This window comes from Pleurodeles waltl, chromosome 1_2 (genome assembly GCF_031143425.1).
Source record: "Pleurodeles waltl isolate 20211129_DDA chromosome 1_2, aPleWal1.hap1.20221129, whole genome shotgun sequence".
NCBI classification, from domain to species: Eukaryota; Metazoa; Chordata; class Amphibia; order Caudata; family Salamandridae; genus Pleurodeles; species Pleurodeles waltl.
Window position 1 is genome coordinate 74,455,183 of NC_090437.1, and position 26,962 is coordinate 74,482,144.

At 41.9% G+C, this 26,962-nt stretch overlaps 1 protein-coding gene across 2 annotated transcripts in view; it reads left to right on the forward strand.

The window, feature by feature from the left end:
* SHB (SH2 domain containing adaptor protein B) overlaps positions 1 to 26,962 on the forward strand; it is a 358,876-nt gene that overhangs the window by 175,669 nt on the left and 156,245 nt on the right. For both annotated transcript variants that reach the window (XM_069236490.1, XM_069236497.1), the window contains exon 3: positions 13,494 to 13,703. In XM_069236490.1, the coding sequence (XP_069092591.1) occupies positions 13,494 to 13,703 (210 nt within the window). The remainder of the gene's footprint in view (positions 1 to 13,493; positions 13,704 to 26,962) is intronic.

Genomic DNA, 26,962 nt, shown 5'->3' on the forward strand with positions numbered 1-26,962 from the left:
AAAAGAAGCAGACGGGGGGATGGACAGGCCTCCCGGGCTTCTCAAAGTGCGGTGGTCTGTTGTGATGGTACTCTGGACCATGAACATCAAAGATGAGAACATGAGGAAGCAAGGGTTCTCATGGAGGCAGTGACTGCCTCCAACTCAGAGGATAGTGGAGCCGATATAGTGGAAGAACACTGCAGGTCAGGAACTGTGACCCTTGGCCCACAGCCCATGCTGCAGACCTTTTTCATTTTACTAGTAATGTGTTGTTGGTGGTGAGCGAGAGGGGATGTGCAGTGATCGGGCACAGCCACCACCCTCACTGTGGTCCTGCTAGTTGACATTGGAGAGTGTATGTTGGAGTGTTTGTTAACAGAAGTTGCATTTGGAGCAGTACAGAGGTGGCTCTTACCTCTGTATGAGGGTGAGTATTGGGTATGTGTTAGCAACCGGGCGTAAGGGTGTGCTGTCAGGAGCTGCTGCGGCTGGCACCACCACCCGTTCATATAAGTTGGCAGGTTTTGTGGTGAGTTGAGAGCACCGAGTGGGTATTGGGTGATGTGTTTGATTGACTATAGTTTTCGTTTCTTTTCCTCTGTATTACTATTTTTTTTTCCCTGTCTCCTGGGGTGTGACTGTGAGTTGAATTATTAATGGAGTAGGTGTTGGGGGAGTTATAATGATTGGGAAAGCACAAGTTGCTGTTTTGCTGTGTTTATCCAGTGGGTGGGGGGATATGCTCATGGTTCAATTGATATCTGCAGCGGTGGCGAAGTAGTTGCAGAGGTGTGGTGGCTTGGGGAGCAGGGGGAGTGGATGGGGTGGGGGGTGAGGAAGGATGATGGCGTACTTCAACTTTGTCCTGTGGAATGTTCTTGGGCTCAACTCCTATGTGAAAAGATACAGGGTAAGACGTATCTCTGGAGGCATGGTGTCCATATCACTATGTTGCAGGAGACTCACTTAGTGAAAAGTGAGGTGCACAAGGTACACATGAAATTGAGGGTATAACTGTACTCCACCATGTATTCCAATTATGCCCATGGGGTGGTGACCTAGGTGGCAGGTTCCCTTCCAGGTTTGTGGCTTTAAGATAGACATTGAGAGGAGGTATATTCTTGTGCAGGTCCTACTCGATGGTGTAGAAGTGTGCGCGCTGTGTGTCTATGCCTCGAGTGTTGATGATTGGGGGTTCTACCTGGAGTTGGAAAAGGAATTGCTCCTGTATGTTGGTGTTCCTCCCTTGTGGAACGGGGACTTAAATTGCATGCTTGATGGGCAATTAGACAGACACCCACCACAGTTACATACTAAACCACATATGAGAGAAGCCTTGTGAGCGGTGATGGCATGTTTTACACTGCATGGATGTTTGGCATGGGAGTCACCCTGAGGTGTGGGAATTCAAATGCTATGCCCCTATCCATGAGACCTGGAGCCAGCTCAACAGGTTCTTAGTGCCAGGTGACATGGAGGCCTCAGTGTTGTAGAACCAAATTCTGGGTAGATTCCTTTCAGACCATATGCCATTGATGCTGTACCATGGGGGTGGGTGGCGCCAGGCCAAGGGCCTGCCTTTGGCGTCTGCATCTGCAACACATTCTTCCGAGAAGAGCTTCGCGAGGTGACTTCTGGGCACTTTGATACTAATTGGTTATCCACTACTCAGAGGGCTGGAGTGGGACACCCTGAAGCTAGTGACGTGGGGGAGTGCTTATCCAGCATTAGCGGTGTGAGGAGGCACTTAGAACTGAAGCTGTCTGAGGCAGCGGAAATCCTCATGGACCTTCAATATGTGGTGCTAGTGGTTGAGGAGCATCAGGAGTCCTGGTTGGCAGTGCAGCGGCGGATCAGCATTAGGTGGGACAGGCTGGACTGTCTGACCAGGCACAAATACCAACAACTGCTGCATCGGGAAGGTGATAATTCTGAGTGATTACTGGTGTGGCTGCTGAGGGAGAATGTCCACCCCGGCTCATTCTCTCACTGCACTGTCCAAATGGCATGGTGGTGAATACACACAGGCTGACATCAACCTTCTTTTACGGGACCACCTAGCATCGGTTTACAGTGGAGATCCGCAGAATCCACCGAATGTGACAGGGATGTTCCTAGACAATTTGATCCTTGTACATCTCACTGAGGCACAGGTACAGGGTCTCAAGGAAGACCTTCGGGTTGAGGAGTTGCAAGAAGTGGTCAGTGCCATGTCGTGCTGTAAGGCTCTGGGCCAGAATGGTCTTCCAGTAGAATATTATCAGACGTTTGCTGGGCTCCTGGAGCTGCTTCTGTTGGAGACACTTCAGGAACCCAGTCGCAGTGGTTCATTGCTGTGACCTATGTGGGAGGCCCAGATTGTGAAGCTCCCATAGCCGGTTAAGGATCCAATGGACCTTAGTTCCCATCGACCCCTGTCTAATCTGAGAGTGGACAATAGGGTCCTGGTGAAGGCCCTTGTGATGCGCCTGGGGCGAGTGGTAACCCATCTAGTCTCGATGACCACTGTGGGTTTATGCCTGGTAGGGGGTACACAGATGAATCTGTGGATGCTGCCCAGGTGCTACGCTCTGTGGCTGGCACAGACCTGAGTGAAAAGCCCTTTGATACTCTTTGATGGGATTATCTTTGGGTGGTGCTACGGAGCATATACGGGGTCCAGTGTTCCTTTCATGGATTCAGTTGTTATACACCCAACCTGTGTCGCACATCTGAAATGGACACGTGGTCTCTAAATGTTTGTTTGTAGAGCGAGGTTCGAGGCAGGCATATTCCCTGTCCCCACGCCTCTTCGTCTTGGCAATGGAGCCTCTGTGGATTAGGTTATGTTGTGACATGGCTCGTGGGGTGTTGTGGTAGAGGGATGCACACATCTCCCTATACACAGATGATGCTATAAAATACCTCCGTCATCCTGAACAATCACTAAATGCGGTATTGGTGATCATGACTGCTTTTGGAGAGATATCTGGTTTGCGTGTTCACTGTCAAGTCAGTACTTTTTCCTCTAGCTGGCCTGGTTATGGTAGACACTGATGCCCTCCCAGCGACTGTGCTTCTCTGGAAGTACGATCACTTCTGCTGCTTGGGTATACAGGTGGCCCACTCTGTCAATGCCAATTGCAGTCAAAATATTGGTGGGGTTCTTACTTCTCTGGAGCCCTGTATTTGCTTCTGGAATCATTTGCCACTCTCCATCATGGGTGGAGTAGCGCTAAGCAGAATGGTTTTGCTACCTCTGTCCCGCAAAATTCCCTCTAATGCATGCCACGTGCTACCTTTACCTGGTAGCACAGCCTTCTCGTGTCCCTGGTGTGGGCAAGAAGACAGAGTAGGATGAAACTGAAGGTACTGAAACTTGATGAGGAGCTCATAGACCTGGGTCTGCCAGACCAGTAAATGTATTATTTTGCAGGACTGCTGCAGTATACTGCGCAGTGGTGTGCTGATGGCCCGTACTGTGAGAGACACTGCTAGTGGAATGGAGTAGGAAGGCGGACCTTCTTGGGTGTCAGATGAAGGGGTCCTGGCTGCTTGCTGACTGCCTGTTTATTGTCCACCATGTTGTAGAGACTTGCAAGCAGGTTGTTACTCTAGTGCTTCGAAGGACCCCGTATGCCAGGTTGTTGCCCCTCTAATGGTTACCCTGTTCCAGTAGATACAATCTGTGATGTATCCAATGCAATACTACAGTGGGGGATGTTCCACAGCTGGATATTGTACCATAATGGCACCTTCCTCACGTTGGAGGGGCACTGTACCTTTTTTTTTTTTTTTTTTTTTTCTTTTCTTTTTTTTTTTTTAAATTTACAACCAGGCTAATTCCTACAGTATGCTAAGATCTTAAGCACAGCACGCAAGGTTTGGGCTGATTTCCCAGCAGAACCGAAGGAGTCTCAGACGCTGCGGCTGCTACTAGACCCGGATTCTTTCAGAGGGCTGATGGCCTGTATATATAAAGCCTGGAAGGCCGACTGCAGGGTTGACTTGATGGGAGTTTGCAATAGATGGTCAACCGACCTGCCAGAGTCCTTCAAGGAAGGTGAGTGGAGAGGAGCATTTGATCAGGTCCAGGAGGTCGCCAGCAACACCTGCCTCAAGCTTACCCAATTTTTCTATTTGCACAGCACCTACCGGACGCTGCAACAACTGCATAGATGTAATTCAGCACAATCTCCTGCGTTCCCCCGCTGTGGGGGTGGAGCTGGCAAAGTTCCTCCACATGACTTGGGATTGCAGTAGACTGCAGACTTATTAGGATGGGATACTTCCACAACCTGTGGAAGATTACACAAGTCCAGATGGAGACCTCAGCCAACCACTGTCTGTTGGGAATGCTGCCACCCTCCTAAACATGGAAAAACAAAAGTGGTCAGCAGGTTGGGAAGAATTCAACAAGAATTCAAACACTACTTTAAAAGACCAGTCCTAAATACTGTCCTCATGGGTCAATTACTTTCCCTTATTTATTTCAATTACTTTTATACAAGGTCAGCAGTGGCTCATTGGTGAATAATATACAGCACAAATATATACATAACATCAAAGTTACCTACTTACATGTACACAAACACATCTAAACGTTGGCAATATGGCAGAGGAGGGTTATGCCCAGCAACATTTATTTGCATTGTGGTTACTGTTACAAGTTTGTGATTGTAATCCACTCGATTGCGATGATTGAAGGTTCAGATGCAACCAACTGACAAATACCTATTTATTTTTTTGAGGGTATTTTGTAGTGCATATTAAATTTCTGAGTCAATTAACTTGAAGACCACAATCTTGCAAAAAATGTGTCAACGCGTTTCGGCCTCTTCAGTCAGGGCCTCATCAGGACTATCAGGGGGCAAGGACACCTCTACAAAAATTAAAACAAAGCATAAAATCACAAAATTGACTATACAAGTCCTTAAGGTATCAAAGCGACAGGAGAGCATTAGCTCTGTGCGTCAGTGTCACCCGGAAAAATCTCTGTCCCGGCAATGTTACTTCTTGTGGGTCATTTATACTTGTGACACAAGTGAATCAAACACCGTGTCAGAAGGGTGATACCAGAAGATCAAGTTAAAAAATGTTTTTAGAAGAAATTAGAGTGCTCTATGTTGTTAACGAGCATGCATTTTCAAAGTGCAGCAAATGAAGACAGGGAATTATAAACAATACCTTTTCCTGCTGGAATTAGTACTACTTGAGTCACCACGTATATTACAATGTTGAAACCTAAACAATCCAAAGGAACAAAACTGACCGATATGTTTAAACAAAGAGCATTCAAGCACATATCTTGAACAAATATTTAACACGTCACATTTAAATAATAGTTGTACCAGAGCCTTACTTTGTTATTCTGGGAAGCACAAAGCCTCAATACCGGCACCTCGGTAGGGGGGCAGCTGAACCTTATTGCTGCACCATCGAGGCTATCAAAGTACAAAAAAATGGCCTGAGGTTACTCTCTATCGCGAAGAATCAGTGGATAACCTGCCAATTCTAAACCTCTATCAGAGGCATGCCACTTACTTGCAACGAAATGCAGTTTGTGAGCGTACGGGATTTTCAGGGAAACAAATTCCGTCTTTTAAGAGCAGCTGACTCGCGGCTCCTCGCGTCTACACTGAACCGGTTCGTGTAGCGCACGTGTCTCGAAGGAGACCCAAAGCAAGTGAGCAGCTAGACTAGCTCGCTCGCATTATGTCTAGGCCCACCGGGTGAAACTGGCAGCCATCTTGGGAGAACACACCTCCCATTTTAATCATGTAATATCTGGCCTAACCTTAACAGTTATAGGTCAGTAGAGGGTGGAAGTGCAATGGAGGATGGTACTTCATCCCTAATTACTTGCCACTGTTGTATTGCACATTAATATATTTGCACAGTATCTCATAATTGATAAAGCCCTAAAGCAAAGCAAGATACTAATTACCATTACAACACTTTTTTGACAGATTAGCGGAGATAGTCATAAACAACTCCAACGTTGATTTCACGGCCATCTATAGATTAGATGAATTTATCATATACTATATTTGCGTGTGTCTCACAGCCTCTTTGTAGCATCTAAAAACAGCTGAATAGATGTTATTTTAAAATCAACTGATTAATGTCCATACTTCGTCGCAATCATTCAGTCCAGTCTTGGCTGTTTGGAATTTTTCAATCATCCTTGCTTCCAATTTCAGCAATTTTGTTGTTATTGATGGTCCATCAAATTTAGGCTGAACCACAGCCAATACTGTCCATCGAATATCTTCAGCTTTATGTTTGCACTCCAAGAAGTGTTCCACTAATGGTGCTCCTTTTATTGCACATTTAATCCTTGAGCTGTGTTGCAGAATACGAGTTTTAACTGGTTGCGAGGGTTGCCTAATATAGGCTTTGTCACAGGGACACAAAATGCAGTAGATAACATTTTTTGTGTTGCAGTTTGAGAAATCATTTTGTACATGTATTTTGCTATTTACTTTTATTTCTTTAGAATCTTGCGCATATTGACATGCAATGCTATTACAGCACCTATAGTGGCCCTGGACTGCTGGTAATTGTAACATTGATCTCAGATTTTTTCTTTCCATTTGTGTATGTGCCGCCTGTACCCACTGATCTTTTAAGCTGCGTGCTTTCTTGAATGAGAACAGTGGTTTATCTATATTTAGGTCTTTGATGATTTTCCAGTTCTTTTCTATAATGGAACGTATTTTATTGGCCTTTGGACTGTATATGATAACACATGTTAAAGGGTTCTCTTTTGCTCTTACTTTAGGGATAAGAAGTGTCTCTCTTGGTGTGAACCAGGCTCTTTTGTCCGCTGTTTTCACCAACTTTTTAGGGTACCCTCTGTCAATTAGTTTCTTTGTGAGTTCATCTGCGTTACAGAAGTAATCTTCTTTTTCAGTGCAATTTCTCCTAATTCTCAAAAACTGCCCATACGGAAGATTCTCTTTGAGTGTTCTAGGGTGCCCACTGGAGAAATGTAACAATGTATTCCGATCTGTGGGTTTTTTGTATAGGCTTACTTCTAACTTTCCATTTCTAGTGAGAATCCATAGGTCGAGAAAGTTGATTTCTGTTTTATCTTTATTCATGGTGAACTTAAAATCAACTGTACAACAGTTTAACCAATTGAAAAACCGATTAAGCATTTCTTCTGACCCTTCCCAAATCATTAGAATGTCATCGATATATCTATACCATTTAGTGATGTGTATTTTAAAGGGGTTGGATTGTGGGTAAATCCACTTTTGTTCGAAAAAATCCATCACTAGGTTATCAATTTCTGCTAAACATGGAGCATGGATGAAACACAGGTTCGCCCAGTTGGGATTGGTGCTGGCTAAACAGTGCCTCACTATCTACTGGATAAGGCCCAAGCCCCCCATGTTGTATAGATGTTGTGCAGACCTGTGTGAGTAGGGAGTGACTGCAGAGCAGCGGTTGAGGCTAGTCCACACTGATGAGAATGCAGAGATGAACTTAGAGCTCTGGAGTTGGATGTTGGAGGGTTTGGTGACCGAGGAACCAAGGCCGGCCGCACCTTCTGAAGACTCACCGGTTGCAGACCCGGATAGGTCACCAGACCCTTGGATGACAGATGTGTGCCATGGTTTTTTACAAATGGGAATGGGTAAGGCAACTCAATTGGGACTGGGCTCTGAATATCCTTAGGCATTTCTGTCTTTGCTTCCTTTACTCCTCGCCTACCTGTATTCCTTGTTGTCACCAGAGTTTGCTGCCACCACTTTCCCCTCACAGATGATGGTTCCAAGGTAGGTGAGCATACTGTGGATGTCTGCTGCTGCTGTTGATTGCTGTTTCATTCTTTGTGTTTTTCAGAGATTGATACCTTAGTTGTTTTAAGTTTGCTTAATTGACATAACCTCAGGTTGCACTGTAAATTCGGACTCACACAGCAGGAATCCGTTGCATCTGATTGTGGGTCTAACCAGAAGTGACAGCAGTAACTTGTCCTCTGCCCCAGTTGGTGGGACATTCTCATTTGTTTCCTTTTGTCTGTGAGCGCAGACCTGAAATGAAATAATTATTTTATGTAATCACACTGATAAACTAAAATGAGAAATGCTTCAAACGAAAAATAATAAATGTTAACATAGAAACTGTGCTTGTTAAGTGGCCACCATCACAGTGAAAGGCCTTCACATATTTCTTAAAATGTGTTAGCTTAGTGATGAAAAATAAAATATATTCTGTCTCTTTCAGAACATGTGCTTTGAAAAATAATGTTAGAACTGCGTTGCCTTTCAGCAGCACTAGGCCAGAGCTGATGTTGAATGTCTGCCAATGTTCCTAAAATGTAATGTTAGTAGAATGATTTCATGCCCACTGTATAAAACATTCTTTGTTTGAATCTCAAACTTGTGTAAAACTTTTATTAATGAAATGTGTTTCTTTCAACACTTGCTCTCTGCTGTGGCTCAAGTAAGTAAAGGTCATCACGTGTAGTTATCTGTTTGCTAAGCTGAGTTAAGTGTCAAAAGTTTCTGTAGAATTACAAGCTTCTTTTGTTTGAATTAGGAGTTTAATCTATATTCTTGTTTTAATGAAATGTATTTCTTCCAAGGGTACAGAGCTGATTTGAAATGTTTTTTAATATTTCTTCATGACTATCCTCCGGCAGCAAGGGTGTTCTTGAATGTGTTAAACAAAAGACCTTCACAAAATCTGTGCAGAGAATACTGCAGGAAATAATAATTAATATCTTTTTGTGCTTACGCAAAAAGAAAGAGGCAGAGTAACACGAAATATTTAAGTTAATAGTGGAATATTTTCTGATGTGCTGATGTTTTATGATTGAATGATCTGTGCACACGCGCAGTTTTCAGCCGATCACATAAGTTTAGTAAGTTTAATTTAATGTTTGTGAATCAGACATTGGCATCCATTTTTGCATTATTTTCCGTGATTTCCAGAGGCTTCAATTTCATTTCTTATGATCTGTCACTTTGACATTTTATGTTTTGCTAATCAGTCCACTGACTTCTGGTACTTTTTTAATTTGAATTATTTTCTAGGCTTCATGCAAAAAATGCTGGTGCTTATTTTAGCACTTAGTGCTTAGAGCCTTTAGTACTATGCTTCCTGTCTTCAATAATTAACTTGATGGTTTAGAGAATGTAGAGTCCAAATTTCCGAATTGTCACCCCTTTCCACTGCCTCTATACTGATGCTGAGATCCCCTTGACGAAGCTGAAACCTGTGTGCTGTTTACCTTAAGGAGAGGTAACTGTGTGAATTCTGTGTATTTGTGTTTTACAGGTACCAAACTGCTACTGCTCAAAATTCTGCTGCTATTTTTCATAGTGCCATAACTATATGTTTTCTAAATTTATGTTACTAAAACGTTTGCATGATGCCTAACATGCTAATGCTAATTTGAGGTTATTGAGGTGTTTTTCTCTATACTTATGATTTGACATTGTTTATTGCTGAATCAAATGTATTTTTAGCTTTCTCACATACTCCTGTTATTGATTTGTGTTCTAATTATTGTGTGTATTGTTTTATTTTCTCTGTTTAAACTAAGATTTTTCAGAGCTATTCGCCAGCCTGTGGTGCTACTTTATTTGTACCATTTGATGTTGAGAATAATTTGTGACTTTAGCCTTGTTAATACAGGGAAAAAATATTTTCATTGAGACTAAATGCTGTGGTTATTCAAGGCCAAATGGGTTATGATGTGTCATATATTGATTCTTTGGTGAATATTATTATGGTTTAATGTTGTTGTTTTATGTGTCAATAATCAATGTGGCAATCAATATAATCCATACAAGTTAAAAGGTTCATCAACCTTAAGGCAGCGTCCAATCACTCACTGCTATAAAATAAGATGAGACCAGGATCTGCACTGCAACATGTCCGCCAGCTGTACTGATTTGCACTGTCTTGATTTCTGTGACGACTAGTATGTTATGCTGATATACTGTGTATTATACATCTACTAAATAAAAACAAGTTAAAAAAAAAAACCTGTAAAATAAATGTATTGTTTAGTTTCCATAAATACTATCATAGTGAGTCGATGCATAGCATGGACAGTGGCAGTGCGTAAATACCACTGCACTTCCTTATTGACGTGTACGACTAGTACGTGAGAGACTTAAGCCCTCACTGCATGCACATCTAGTACTGTGGTGAGACTTACACCTGTGCCACTTTGTGCTGCATGCAACAGTAAACTTTAGTGAAAGCAGGGATATGCCCCCCATGGACTGCATTAGAATAGTTCTATATATATAGGCCATTAAACTGCCTCCTCCAGGTGACGATAATCTTATATTGTTGCTAAAATTGCTCTGTACTTAAGTGCAGGGGAAACGCTAAGAGTCGGTGCCCTGTCGATCCCTCCTAGGCATAAGTAATCTTTTGAAAACCCACAAATGGACTATGAATTCGTCACTGTCTGCTCTTTCATTTCATTGAATGGGAGGACGCACGCCTAGTTTCTTAATCCCTAAATCCTTTCTTCAGAAAAGCCACATTAAAATTCTTTGCACAAGAAGGTTTTTCGAAGGTTGGCGGCAGAGTGATTATAGCTATTCTGAAGATTTCAGGGCATTCGGCTTCCTATGTGGTGCTGCTGATAGGTGAGGACAGAGGTTCCTTTTGCAGCACGCGCTTGTATCGCTCCACAGAAACTGCCAGGGCCTACGTTATTGTAGTGCCAGTCGTACAAATGACAACGTCTGCTCTTTTTGTTATTATTTTGTTTTTAGTTGAAGGGGGCTGATCTTAGTTTTTGAATGCACGGTGTTTTAAAACAATTAATGAAGATCCTTTCCAATAAATACAGACACAAACACTAACGCACCAATTTCCTGATTGTGAATTGAGAACAACATGTTAACTGCCTGACAAAAGCCCAGTAAAGGCTTAGAGAAGGAAGTCAGCCTAATGCACAGACGCAGTTGGAAATCTAAAGTGGTCAGAGTTAATAGGCCTGGTAGTCTTTTTCTTTTGACTTTATCGAATTCGGACTAGTAGACAGGTATTTGCTCTTTATTTTCGTTTGTGTTCAGTGGGTTGTGATGCTGAAGAGCACTGCCTGTCATTAGACATTAGAGCAGGAAATGCGGAGACATTGACCAAGTGTAAAATGAGGTCTGTGTGTGTGTTTTTCATGCCTTTATTTCAGCCTTATGTGTGTCATCCCTTATTACCTGTCACTTTGCACAATAGTATGAACAGTGCAACAGGCTGTTTGCCGCTATTGAGAGAGGAGACTATAGGAAAATTGTGAGTTGATCCATCAGGAAATGTTTGCCTAATCCCCTGAACATTAGTAATGCAGAATAAGTCACTTTTCAAAGCCCCACCCTTTCCCACAGATGTGGAATGGAAGCTAATGTTTGTCATAGCTAGGATTGTTACACCCTGAGTACCTACATCGAATCAGGTTTTTGCAATGTCCATCAAATAAACAATCTCCACTGAACCTTATTTGTGAATTTGTCTTTAAAGGGCTCCTTTTGCTATGCCTGGAAAACCTTTCACTATTAGGTTGGCTGACCATCCCAGTCCATCTTGGTATTAACAGTCCTACTCAGTATTAATTGTAACCAGAAAGTTGATCGGATGCCATTTTGACATGAAAATAGTTTTTGAGGCCTACACTTCTCTGCTGTGTGTGGCTCCTCCTAAGCACCCACTCAGCTAAATGCATTTCATTTGGAGTTCGGGAGTATGTATATGTGGTATTTGTATAACCTAAATCTATACGAAAGTCAGTGGAGCACTGTACTGGGTCAAGGCAGGCATATAGTCAATAAGAGTTAGTTTAGCTGATTTGTGGACTGCTAATGTATCGTGATGTAGTATTCTTTAAAGGGATGCATTATTTTTTTTTTTACGCTTCTTGGTCTCCAGACTGATGGCGTCCTGGCTATGGGTGCTCTGAGTGCCAGCAGAGGTGGTGAGCTTTTCTGCAAGTTAAGTAGGTGTGCTGGTTGGAGTGGTTTTGTAAATCATACAGCATGGATCAGGTCATTGCCTGCGGTGGGGCAAGAATATGACTACTTGGACAACAGTGCTGAACCTGCATTCTGAAGATAATGGTTTTATCTTCTATAGAAGAGAAAGCTAGCTCCAGACCGTCTTTGTGCCTGGTTTAGAACTTAGCAGAGGGGAACACTCCATCACAAACGTGACTGATATCACGTCTGCCGTATTATGATCCCATTGTGTTTTTGGGGATCTTAATATGGCGAACGGGACATCCTTCATGTTTGTGACGGAGTATTCCAAATGCCCAGTTCTAAATCAGGCCCTTTGTCTTTTTTGGCAGTGTATTCTTTGAGGGTGAGTTTGGTGTCAAGGAAGAACCCAAGTGACTTGGCTTTTGGTGAAAGTTGGGGTTTGAGGCTGTCAATGTTTATGCCATTGAACCAGATTTTTACAATTTTTCTTGTTTATTCTTCGGTTGGACTTCAGGTAGGAGGTGGAGTCCTGGTTTGGATGAGGTGCAGATAGTGTAAGAGATATTGAATGTCTGAAGCAGAGGAATATTTAATGGTGGGTTGGGGTATCATTGCAATATTGGTGAATTCTGTTATTGATTGGTAGAGCCCCAAGGGGCTCCTTGTAGAGTTTGAAGATGATGAGCAATTTGGAACCCTTGAGAATTCCGCAGGTGTTGGGACTCTTTTGGGAACTGGAAAACCCCATCCGAGCAAACCAGTGTCAGCTGAAAAGGTTGGAGAAGAGCTAGCGAAGACACTGTCAGTGGTTACAGCTCCTCTGCCTTTTTCTCCAGATTGGTAGTTTTTAAGAGCATTTTGGGACAAACGTACAGTTTTAGGGTTGTGCTTCAGAGGTAATTGAATTGACATGTTTGACCTGATGGGTTTTAACTGTAAAAAGACAAATCTTACAAGTTGGTGTCCAGTGAGTGGTGTGCTTTAAGTACAAACATGTAGGGCAGGTCTTCATATCTGGCTCTGTTTTGTGCTATGATCTCCAACGCCTCGTTTTATGGCTCACTTGAATACGTGCTCCCTGTATGAACCCATTCTTTAATCCAGCCTGTTTCTTAACAGATATTACACCAAAAAGCCCTCGCTGAAGGAGAACCATAGGAAAACTCAAAATGTTTTGAGCCTTTGCACTTGTTTCGTGAACAAAGGATGTTGGGTATGATGTTCTCTTCATGTAAATTGACTCTACCAGGTATTCAGCTGTGTTGTGCGTATTGTACATATGTTCCCCATAGCTAACTGAAATGAAAGAGTGATGTGGAGCAGATGTGGCTTAGTTATTCAATTGGTACCACGAGATCCGAGTTGTAATCTTGAGGTCATCCACTGTGCCACACTGTTTATTTCTAGAAAACCTTTTTTTCCCAGTGCCTCATTTGTTCTGTTTGCAATGGTTGTCCGAACATTTGCAAAACCCGGACGTTTACATTTAAGATGATATGCTCTCCATAAGAATTCTAGTCCTCTTTCTGCATTTCAAAGAAATATTGTAACACATCCCACTGTTCTTGTTTGGTGCAGATATTAAAGAAGACAGCCTAAAGTCTCAGAAGAAAGCCATCCAGCTGTATGACACGCCCTACGAGCCAGAAAGCAACGGGGTGGACTCGGACTCTGAGAGTGTGGTCAGTCAACGCCTGCGGGAAAGCAGGTTGCCCCAGGATGACGAAAGGCCCGCCGATGAGTATGACCAGCCCTGGGAGTGGAACAAAGCTCTGCCCGCCCTTGCAGGTACATACTTCTGAAATGCATCTATTTCTGCCAGGTCTTTCACATATCACAGAAAAAGTACTGCTCAACCATCGTGTTTAACTGAACCTTCGGCTCGAGGATGCCTAAAGGATAACTAACTACACAATAAGAAAGCAGTCATGCGTTTGCTATGCACTTTTAACTTGCAATCATTCACACTTTTCAGGGCTTGCACACTTCTGATATTCATATACTGAAACAGTGTGGATCGCGGAAGTTGTGTCCCAGCGCAGGTTACCAGGCCTCTTGTAGAATGTGAATGGCAATGATGGAATGGCAGGGTAGATTCTTTTTTTTGTTGGTTTTGGTCTGTCCTAGTGATCCACGTCACCCAATCTTTATAGTATGTCAAAGGATGCTGCTAATTCTTCATACATTTCAGTGGAAGTTGTATTTAAAAAAAAAAAAAAGTTTCTCCCCAGAAAGGCAGGTAATTACAATAAAGTCTCCCTGGGCAGTTGCCACTGTGGTGGGTGACTGTCAGATGTTTTTTTTTCTTTCTAAGACCGAATTCCACTGTTTATAGTGCACTCTTCAGCACGCTTTTGAGGTGGACAGTTAACCCCAAAATATGCCATGTAGTTGCTGATTGCAGACATGCAGTTTTTGAGGCAATGGGGTCTAGATGGTTTAGTAACCTATACAATTACTGATGGGTCTTAAGGAAGATATTATGTGAAATGCCCTGTTCTGGTCAGTGAGACCACTTAGGCTGAATAATTAGGTACGCTGTATGTTCACTGACCATTCCTTGTATGCCAAATGTGCCGGTTGTAGACTGATAGAGCATGACTTACCACGTCAAACAATTGCCTTATACTGGCCCAAATTTGATTTGATTTGCACTTCTGGAGATTTTCTTGAAAATACATTACTTATTTTATTTTGAGAAATAAGAGGACATATACCAAGACCCAGATACCCGTTGGGTTAAACCGAAACATTCACTCAAACTCTTTAAAATGGATTCTCTTTCTGTATGTTCACCCTACCAGTTGCTGAGGAAATAACTTTTAAAAACAAGGAAGACCGATATTTTGTAGTTCACCATGAGCTTATACTTATTTCCCTTCTTGCTCGTCCCCTACAGAACTCCCATACATTTGATGGCTGGCTGCACTACTGCTTTGTACATTTATCGTGTCAATTAGTTAATAAATGTAGTTTACGACCATTCTGTGCTAATCTAGTGCTTTATTGGATTTGACTTGTGTATTTATTAAAACACTCTAACAGTTAATAAATTGTAAAGGGCACATGCCATTTAGCGTTAACCGATTAGCAAAATAAAAACATGGCAATTATTTAAATTATTACTTTTGATTAAACAGGACTATAAATATACGCCTTGCGCCCTGAACATTTATTTAACAATGTGTGGGCCTTTTCCCACCTCACAGTGCCCCTTGTGAGCTGAAATGTTGATGGCCTATGCCCCGTGGCCCGAAAGAAGCCTCTCTTGAGAGATGTCAGGAGCCATGCTAAGGCTCCAAGTGAACCGAGTCTAAACTTGATAATTAAAAAAAAAAAATACAACAACAAAAAACATGCACCTAGCCCAGAATACTCAAGGGTTTCTGATAGCGGTCTGTGAAGATCCCACATTAGTAGTCTGTGGGGACATGCCCTAGATGAGCAACACATGAAGAAACACTACGTGGCAAGCACCCTTCGGGATAAACCCACCCCCTTCCTATGCCGGGCACATTGTTTAGCATTGCGAAAGAAAAATGACTTCTTTGATGTTGTTTGGTGAACTTGAAATTATTGCACAGGAGGCTGCGTTCCTGAACACCTGTTTGAATTCCCACCATGGCCGAAAGAGCAAAGAACATTTGTTTTGTGACAAATACGAGCGTGTCCTGGGGGATGCATATTACCGTCGCCCTGTCTGTGTAGTTGGTAAATTGAACCCATGTCACATCTGAATGAGAACAGGTGACTACTGTGTGTTCAATCACTGCACGGGCCATTGTCTGTCCGGTCTATTGGGATTGGCGACTGATGCAATTTATCCATGGCCACATCTGTTTGGGTCGGTTTGCAAAGTCTGCCAGGGAAAATTCTGCTTTCTCAATCATGAATGATGAAGCAGGGAAGCCCTGGGAATTGTTCACGTGCATAGGCGCAAAATCATATTTTCTACTGGGATGGTAGTTAGTTATAGATTCCTTGAATACGAAAGACGGGGTTGACCTTCTCAGTTTACATCTGCAGTGAACATATATTGATGACAGTCCACTGCCAACCCCATGAACAGGTTTTGCTCGCTCACTTTTTCCTTGTAGCTCAGGTTACCGATAAATAGACTTAAGCTTTTGTTTTGATTTCTGAAATAAGCTGGGGAACTAAAATAAAAGGTCACTCTGCCACTTGGGCCATCCTTATCAAATCACTTGTCCCGAAGCTGTCGGATGCTTGCATGCAGCACGTTCAAGAGCTCTTATGCTTTTCAGTCAGGCGCTTTATAAGCAAGGGAGAAGCGAGAGGGTGTACACCAGTTGGGGTGGGGGAAGCATTGTCCAGTAATGTTCTTTAGTCCTTTAACAGTGCTCCCAAAGTTATAACTCTGGCATCGTGTTCTGTGTTCCAATATGGACTGCCAACATAAAGTGAAATACATTTAATGTCAATATAGCCATCTTATATAGTATTGCTGTACAAAAATATTTGATCTCCTTTAAGTTCCAATTTCCAGCCAAACTCTTTCCCCACCTTTTTAGTACTAGGTTAATTCATTTTTCTAACTTTACACTAGTGTATTTTGGGGTACAGTGCTTGATAACTGGCTTTCGTGGAAGTTGAGATTTTTTTTAGGAGATATTTATGTTTAATAGATGATTTAGAAGTGGATATAGTTTCTGTCAATTTTGCTATCTTAGTCAGTTCAGATTTTTCCATGCAACCCTCTGTCCTCTTCCCTTTCTTCTCTGAATGTTATAAATAGGTGCATGATTGTTTTAAGTGGGATTGTGGGTTTCTTGACCTACGCTTAATAGTGAAGATTAGAATTAATATTTCACTTCAGACATTCACCAAAGCGTGGTAAAATTACTTCCTCCATGTCCCCTTATGCAACTTAAATCAGATGCATCAGCAGTACATCATATGTTTTTTTTTATACTGTGTCACGAATGCTCAGTGTGTTAAGTTACACAAAGGTAGAACTTTTCATTTCATCCTCACAAAACCCAACTTTCACTGAAACAACATCTCCGTATGAACCAGGACCACCAAATGCACCTTCTGTTTATAAAAGAGTGGAAGACTCACCTCTTTAAATTAAACTACATCATGGTGTATTAACCAGCCACAAACCAGCTCCCTCTCCTACCACACATTGACTTTATGCAAGGCTTTGACCTGTAGCACTTTTGCTGCCTTGTGGCTGTCAGTCTGTTGTTTTTGGTGAACCATGAGAACATATTAAACAAGCATTTGCAATGCAACGGGTCTCGCGTTTGCTCGTGTTAGAGCTGGTAGCGTTGTAAACTCCTAACCCGACTTTTCACCTATTGGCAAAAGTGCATTTATGTACGTAACCCGAAAAAGTGCAGTTAACTGTGTAAAGCGCTCGGCTTCTGCCAAGCGAAATCGCGCTAGGAAAATAGAGAAAAAGTAGTCCACAAGGCGGACAGAAAACAGCGAGCCTCACATGTTTTCTGTACTTGGTCGATGCGCTCGAGGAGGGCTAGCCACCGGAAAAGGCATGACCTATGCATGCCTTCGACTAATGAAAGCAAGCAGATTTAAATAGGCAAGCCCACGAACCAATGAAAAACACTGACGTGACGTCGACAGGGCTCCGAGCCCTTTTCTAATACCTAAAGCGTCTCGCTGCGATACGCATGCGCAAGCACATGTGATGCTGGCTCGACCCTAATAAATTATTGGGAAGCTTAACCAACTAAAGATGAATCTGAAGTGGATCATTGTAATGCAGAGCTTTCAATGGTAGCTAATGTTGTATCATTTTAATGGACGGCCGTTCGAGAAAAAAAAGGCTCTGTTTCGAGAGACTGAGTAGCTCCACATTTTTAGTAAAAAGCATGTCCGAAATGGAACAGGATGTGTTGATTTCTTTTTCAAAGTCTTTTTTTTTTCTTTTTTTTTTTTATGAGTTCCTTTAAATTCTCGGTTTATCTGATACAAAACCAAAGGCTCACAATGCATATTTACAAGAAATGTCCAATACGCCAAATGTGCCTTTGGTTAATATTTTATGTTCTTGCCATTAGCAGATTTAAACACACAAAAACGAGAAACCTTCACGCCACCCTCACTATATATTGCCCACGCTTATGCTGAGTAAATACATCCAATATATTTTCAATTTATAGTCCTACATGTTTGAATTTTGACTGTGAACTCTGATTTTAAACTGAACAAAGCCCTGATACTTGTTAATGCCAACCCCTAGTCAGGCTGTAGCCCACACCCTAGGCAGACTGGTATCCTGGACATGCGAGGTTGAGAAATGAAGTGCTTGGTTGAACACTGCACTGACAGTGCCAAAGCGTTTTGTCCTGTCTCATGTTACCCTTCTCTCCTCGCCTGTCCATGCGGGCTCAATACTTTTCTTAGATCCCAGAGTACCTCGATCTTTCTAGTTTGCCTGAGGGAGGCTATACCTGAACTCCTAGAATTTTCTTCAAGGCAAATTACAGTTTCATTATTAGTAATGAGTGATATTTTAAGGGTAAAAAAAAAAAACAGTGTGATGAAAGGAGACCCCCGCCATTGTATCGCCTAGGATAGCAACATGGCACAGATTTGGTAGTTCTTTTTTGTGCAGTCTTAGCCTAGCCCTTCTCTTCTGACTTGTGAACCCTGTGGGGAAATATATATTTATTCCCTCCCAACTGGCATTGCAAGTTAGCGCCCAACAACCAGTGGTGTCTTCGGTGATGCTGCGTCTCATCATCCACACGTTTCCTTTTTGATACTCCGAACTGCAACAAATGGTCATCAATACTGTTGAAGTGATTTGAAAGAGTAATACAAGTAACAAATACTGTAGTCACAACTGGATTGACACGCTACCCTTTGATTAGAAGGGAGGTTGAAAATACGCTATTCAGAAATGTCATTAACATGGACAGAGCAGCGTTCGTGAATGAAGCATATTGAGTAATCAGTCAGCATGGTCATGTGATTTTTGGGGATTGCTGATTAAGTACAGTGACTCTCTCTATATACATATAAAATGTTAAGGTTTTGTTTTTGAAGTAACACAATATGGAATGTATGCCGAACACTGGTGTAGTGTTGTGAGATTATGTTGCACTGCAGTTGACGCAGGCACAATACGATTGGATCAAAAATTAGAAGCAAGATGGCGATTGTCTAGTTTGAGAAAGGCAAAGGTTTTTGTCAAAACTCTGTTTCCCATGTAACTTGTATGGATTACTCAATTGCTGAGCATGCACACAGCGTGGCTGTCGTCTTTTTGGATTTGGATATATATATATGGATATATATATATATTCCTCCAAACTATTGGGACGTGACTGCACTGATGGGGTATAAGTCACTTGATGAGTGCCTTCAGGTAATTGGGAGCTTCCTTTGGCACTACATGGAGATGAAAGCGAGGTGAAACTAAAGAACTTTGTTAATATGACACTCCAAAACAAAGGGAACATTGTAAAATTGGTTATAAATGAGCGCAGCAAATGCAAAAATTCACTGAGATTGAAATAATGGCTACTTAAGTCTCAATAGTAAATAAAAGCAGCATACTATGATGGCGGCTCTCTAATCAAATGAAAATATGGAGAGACTAAAGTCCGTTCTCACTGATGCAGCCATTGCTGGATGTGTTCCAGACTCTCATTCCTTTAATCAGGTGCTTGCAATTGAATTTGCTGAACGAGCCAGGTATGTGGTCTTTAAAAGGAATGAGAGTCTTGGACACATCCAGCAATGGCTGCACCTACGAGGGTGATATATTTTTTAGTTTCTCTGCTGATGAGGGGATCAACCCCGAAACACGTGTCCAGAGATGTTTTTTCGATATAGGCCTGAATTTTGAAAAGACTGAAAGGAATTCGCTGTGAGTTGCTGAATTTCGATTTTCCTAAATTAACCTGGTGGGAGTGCGCTTTCACAGAGAGGACGCTTTTGTTTAAAATATATATATATATATATATATATTCCTCCAAACTATTGGGACGTGACTGCACTGATGGGGTATAAGTCACTTGATGAGTGCCTTCAGGTAATTGGGAGCTTCCTTTGGCACTACATGGAGATGAAAGCGAGGTGAAACTAAAGAACTTTGTTAATATGACACTCCAAAACAAAGGGAACATTGTAAAATTGGTTATAAATGAGCGCAGCAAATGCAAAAATTCACTGAGATTGAAATAATGGCTACTTAAGTCTCAATAGTAAATAAAAGCAGCATACTATGATGGCGGCTCTCTAATCAAATGAAAATATGGAGAGACTAAAGTCCGTTCTCACTGAGGACTATACAACTAATTAGAGTAAACTACGTATGAATGTGTGTTATTACTTTGTAGCAGTGTCATTTTTCAGCCAGCATTTGAGAAATGCAATGTCTGAAACACGTTATATAAAAAACCCCAGCAGACCTATCAAGCAGGTCTTGACACTCCAGATAGATCTGCCACTGTGGTGTCAACAAAAGGCGCCCACTATGACAGAGGCTGTTCTGGCGAGGGACAATAGAAGGGTGCAGGCCAGATGTTAGCTACATCTGCATGTGACAGGGTAGGTCTCTTTCAAATTAATCCAGTCCTTGGGCCCAGCCCACAAGCCACCCTGTCAAGAGCACACCACCACCTCCCCACACCCAAAACCTTTTGTCCCTGTCCCAGGACCTATTCACACCAACTGAAATGCTAATTACTTACTGGCAGAAGGGTGACCGCAAAATGCAGATGTAGCATCCAGGGACTAAAGGCTGGGCTCGTATAACTTTTTAAAAGTCATCTTTCCAAAACATTTATTACAAATTCGACTTAGGACATAAAATGTATTGAATTTAATATTGTATTCCAATGCTTTCTCATGGAACAGCCAACCCTGCTGCAGTGAAAATAGCTTTGAGGTTCTAGTCACTGTAAGAATATGTTTGACATTAGCCTTTACATGTCCTGCCTTTAAATACCATGCACCATGCCTTAGTCTCCAGTAAGGATTTCTTAGGGGTCACTTATAAATATTAACAAAGAAGGTTTTAGGCCTGTCAAAGGGGGTTATTTTGACAGGTTGAATGTTCAGTTTAAAACTTCACAGCCAGATTACAATGGTAGCCCTGGAGACTCTCTCTCAGTGCCACTGCAGTGAATGGCACAATGAGTGCTTCAGTCCTCTGGTAGCATTTTACTTTGTGGGTCCTTGGTATGCCATATACAAAGCATTTATAGGCAAATTAAATAAACCAATCAAGGGTATGCCAATTTTACCATGTTTAGAGGAGAAGCAATGTTTTGGGTTATGCTTGCCGATTCGTTTGGACTTGGTCCCTTCCTACTGATCCTTCGTTTTGCGAAGAAATAACCCACAATTTGTCTCTATCGGCATTAAAAGATTAAAGTACACTTAACCCTGTCAAGCAGGAAACATCAGAATAACGCCCTACAACTTGCAGGCTGATCAAGGTGTCTTGGGGGACCTGGGTACTTAGTTCCATCATGTTCAGCTTCCTAGTTGCTGAGGTGTCGCCCATAACCTGCTGTTATCAGCATTTAAAGTTGAAACATATTGAGCTGTGTCACCTAGTACCTTTTAACATTTCTAACTTGGACCAGAAGTATCTTTGTGGCAGAGTGGTTGTCTTGTATTGTTGTATTTGTATAGTGCTTATTTTCCCTATCTGTGGTGTGGTGCTGAAGCGCTTAGCCACATGGACAGAAAAAAAACTTATTTAGGGTGTGTGGCTGTGAGGGTTCAGTTTTTGTTGTGAGCCAGTGTGGGATGACTCTTCATGTTGTGTGTGATAACCACTGAGGTGCTGTTACTATGAGAGGCATTAGAGTGAAGTGGTGTTGAGTGGAGTCGTACATACTGGAATAAGGTAGATTTGAGTGGAGTGGGCTAGTGTACAGTGTTGTGGTGGACAGTGGAGTGGCATTGAGTGCAGTGCTGTAGAGTGGATTTGTAGTCCAGAGTGGCATATAATGGAGTGGTTTAGAGTACAATAGTGCAGTGTTGCCTATTAGAGTGTTGCGCCATAGAATCGAATAGAGTGCAGGGGCATAGAGTTGAATAGAGTGTAGTGGCGTAGAGTGAAATGGCACAGTGTCAACTAGAGTGCATTGGCGTAGAGTGAAGTGGCCCAGAGTCGAATAGAGTGAAGTAGCATAGAGTCGAAAAGAGTGCAGGGGCAGAGAGAGTTGGGTGGCAGAGTGGTATAGTAGAGTGTATTTTAAAAAGAATTAGTGTGAAGATGTAGATAAAATTTGCAGGAATATATTATGGGGTAGAAAGGGTAATTTTTTGTATTACGTCTTAATTGATTAAGTAGTAATAGTTATAAGTGCCAAATCACTTAGCTATATATTGTTCCACAGTATACCGCTGTAACTTCACCGGTATACCACTGTATGTGTTAATTGCAAGGCAATATATAATTGTCACATGACTGTGCCTATAAAATGAAATGCAGCTATGTAGTTTTCACCACACTCTGGCTGTGTTCTGGGTTAGTGCCTTAGATATAAGGTAAGTAGTAGGTTTTATTCTTGGTCTCTTTTCATTTCCACTTCATTAAAGTGGCGATAGGTAGGTAAAGTAATTCATATTTTTCTATATATTTTAAAAAAAATTATACACTACGACATTCATACTTACAAAGTACTTCTGTAGTTAGAGGGACATCTAAAAAAATACCTGTAGCTCACTATATATGTGAAATATAGTGTACTATACTGTAATTTTTGACAAATTGACTTTTTAATATTTCCTTGTAGCACAATACTTTCTAGGTAGTACTATTTATTTCTCAAAAAGTAAACATGTAAAAAATCGAAAATACACTGTAGTACACTATATTCATGAAATATTGTGTGGGACAGTGTATCTTTAATTTTTTACCTTTATTATTATTTTCTTTTTGAAACATTTTTAAGTACAGCGATATTTCCTAGGAAGTATTGCGGTCCTTCATATTTTCTTTTAATTAAATAGAAAGCTTTAAATAATCTTTGCTACATATTACCACTTTAATTAAGTGGTAAAAGGTGGGAAAATATAATACCTGATGGTTCTATTTGACTGTCGTAACTGTAGTCATGAACCAATCACAAAATGCCTTCTCATCGCTATGTACCGCAGAACTTTTGCAAAATATCGCAAAATTTCATTAAAGTACAGCGGTCTCAGAGATCACTGAGTTTAAATGTCTTATAACTTTAAATAAACTCACCCTACTTACCTCTACTACCAAAAAGGATCATCTGCAAACCATAATCCAGCCAAATTTCATGAAAGTCCGACAGGCCTTTTGGGTGCCATGCACAAGTACAAAGTCTATGCAAAATACATTGGTGCAAAAAACACACTTTGGTACCCCTTCTTTATTTTTTATTTTTTATTTTTTTGCATCTTTTTGGCGAATCACCACAAAACTTTGCATCATCTACCTATGTACAACGCACATTTCATAAATATTATGCATGGTTATAGGGAGTCATCTTATTTGAGCAAAAGCTCTTATTTTGTGCGAGGATTAAATCCGTTTTTGAGAAACACAGATCACCTTACACAAATTGTTGGTAGAAGAGGAATAATATTTGATCACTTAAAGACCTGAGTCCATAGAGTGCTGTTGAATTGCTTTTGCGGGGTTTTAAATAGAAAGTTATTTTATTCAGATTCTGTTAAGCATTAATGGGAAGAGGCCTGCCTCAATGAAGGCTCCAGGGCTCTCAAAGCATCTGCTTAAGACTCATTGTTCAGTGATTTAAAGAAGCACCTGATTCTGCCCACGTGTTAATTGCCATTATGGCTTTAAATATCGGCGAGGGACACCTCACACTCCTCTAGGTTAAAAGGAACAAGATCACAGAATAAGAGAGGATATGATTATTTCAACACTGCATTGATTTCTTAGCCCTTTTGTGATAATATAATTATGTGCCGTTCTTGTGGGAGCTCTTCTGTGTTGTGTATTTTACTCCACAGTGCACCAGGTTGATTACCTTTCGATGAAGAGTTTGAAAGCTTGTGCACTACCCTCTCTTATTTTAAAGTATATACATTTACCACTTCACTGAGTTGATTAGCTGATTTTAAGTGGATTAGTACATTCTTGTGAGAATTGAATAGATTTTTTCCCAGCATTGAATTCCTCAAAACAAATAATGCCCAGTCGCAGTTTTCAGCCCTCTGAAGGGGCGAGGTAGGTGTGACGTGCAGAGGGTCAGGGTTACATCTAATAAAATAAATAAATAAAAACGTTCCTCCTCCGTTGCCGCCACGCCGCTCCTCTGTCCCTTGTCGCCCCAGGATGCAGGCACAGGCCCCCAGTCTGCCCTGCGGCCAGTCCTGACATGGCTCACAGCAGCGTTAGGATTGGCTGGGAGTGCCCAGCCAGGGCTCTCATTGGCAGACAGGGAGCCGGTGCAGGCTCTCTCCAGCCCGGCAACTGTGTTGTGGGCTGGAGAGAGCCTACTGCACACGTGTGTTTGGGCGTCCCGAGACCACTGGCCAAACACACTTGCGCTCCGAGGGGAGTGCTCTGTGCACTTTCTGAAGTGCTAGTCACCCCTGTGCCCTGCCCCTTTACAAGAAAACATTAACAAACACAGCTTCTTATAGTTTTCTTGTAAAGGTTTTTCAGCAGCTGCTGCTGCTGGTGGGGTGGGGGTGGGGGGGGGGGGGAGGAGGGGCAATTCTCCTCTGTCCTAACGGAGGAGCTGCCACTGATGACACCCTGATCTAAAGATGAGAAATAAGCAGCTTCTTAATGTGGTTTAAGATGTATATTTCGTTGCCATTCAACGTCAACCCTCACCATCTTCCCCTCTTCATCCACCCTCTCCCAGCCTCCAAGGTATTATGTGGTATGCACTCTTCCCTAACAGTGACACATGATGAACTTGCATATCTTTGCTCATGTTGCTGCTTATTAAGATTGCCAATATGACATATGCTTAAATTCAAAAGTGTAAAGATATTACCACTATTTGTTGTGCTTCCACATAGTTTCAGATATGCCGGATGCTGGACTGTGTGGACTAGACTGGTATAATTGACTGTATGCGGGGTTCACATTGGGAAATTGTTACGGACAATAAACGCTGCACAATTTTTGATGTGCCTAGATAAACTAGACCAAACAAAAACATTGCCTAGTTCTCTCTGCAGTAGGCATGTTGATTTATAGCTTATATAGAATGACTTCAGCGGTGGCTGCTGCTGTGATGCAGGGGAGTCCACCACTTGAAGGCAACAATGTTGCAATCTGCTACCAGGGTTTTATATCCTGTCAGCAAGTAGAACTCCACTGTCAGTAAAAATAGGGTGGAGAATGATGTGGCAGGCTTACCGCTTGCATGTCATGGGTGGAGCTACCTTGAATGAGGGCCCCAATATTCTGCAAAGGGGCTTTGCTAAGCTGTTGAAAGCAATTTTTTTATCAGAGAGGTGAGTGTGGTTAAAAAAAAAATAATAAAAAAAAAAATAAAGCCGATCATCAAGAGTTATTTCCTTTTCTTTTGTGAAAAAGTCAAATTTGTAAATCCAATTGTTGCATCAGATTTGATGAGCATGGTAAAAACGTTTTAACATTCAAAGCACAAAAAACGTACTCCTCAACGTTTCTGCAGCTCAGTGAAAACCGCAGATAGTTTCCCTATGATCGCTGCAGCAATTAGTGGAGTGACGTTTGAGGGCCAGGACATTATCGCAGAGCATACTAAACAAGAAAAGTGGTTCTTTTGTCGAAAAGAAAAATTCCTTCCAGCAGGTTGCTAAACTAGTGTGAAGGAACTTGGAAGACAAAATGGCGATTAAAACACTTGTTCTTAACATGATAAGAATTGTAGGCCACACGCTGGAGGTGTTTTTTTCATTTTATCAAGCTTGGCATAGAGATAGCAGCAGTTGTCTCAGAACTTCTTATTTCCGTCCCAAATGCTTTATTCATTCATATATATATATTCATAATACATTCATGCATGTATATTCACAGTATCACATTCATGCACGTATATACAGAAGGGCTTTTGCCCAGCCTTTTCCTTCGATAGGGCTGTTCAAGTGGTGCTCACATGTTGGTTATGCCCACTGCATAAAGAATGGGGCAGTGGATGTGCCCACTTCATCCATTTGCTGTCTAGCACCGTATGTGACGGCTTGTATGCCCGGTCAGATGAACAGAGCCACCTGAAAAGGAGTGGCCATTCATACCAGGGCTGGTCTGTCTGGGCTACTTTTTGCTATTTTAAAAAATATTCCCTATGTTTGCACAAGCAAATAAAATGACGTGTTGGCTTTTTTTCTTTTCAAACTAAATGCAGTTTATCCCCATGCATACTTAGAAGTGATGCGATATCAGCCATCCACCCGAGTGACATTGGGCCCAGCACACGAGGTCTCTTCCCTCATACCCTGTGCATGTACGGATGGCAGGAAGGGACGCAGAGCTTGATCCCATCTTACCTTCCGAGGTAATGTTACTGACAGATGTCCGTAGCTCAGTCTCCTCGTTCACACATTATTTTTTTCCAACAACGTGGGTATAAAATGATGCACAGAGGTCTGTGCACATCGCGTTATTTACACATGGGCTGCGCTGCATACAATGCGTGTGTTGTTCCTGGGACGGGGCGGGGGAGGAGTCTGTACGAGAGAGCCTGCATCTGTAGGAAGTTCTATAGCATGTTACACCTTCATATTAGGGGAGTGCAGTCCACTACAAAGTAAATCTGAGAAAAAGCAGTAAACATCCAACCCTTATGTATGTATACAACATATAACGCGTTCAAACCCTGAGACGTGGTAGTGTGCGTAAAGAGCTGAGCTGAGTTGCAAATAGAGACCTCACTGTTTATTTATTTACGTCTTAATGTGAGAAAAAAAGCAATGACATAAATCGCCTACCAGAAATGTATATTTGGTCCCCGCGGTGTGGGAAACACGGGAGAGAGACCTCACATGAATGTGTTGAAAGATATGAAACCTAAAAAGGGAACAATGAAACAAAAACTCACTTGTGGAGCCCGACAACCAGGGTCAGCTGCCTGCGCAGCTCGCCGTTTTGT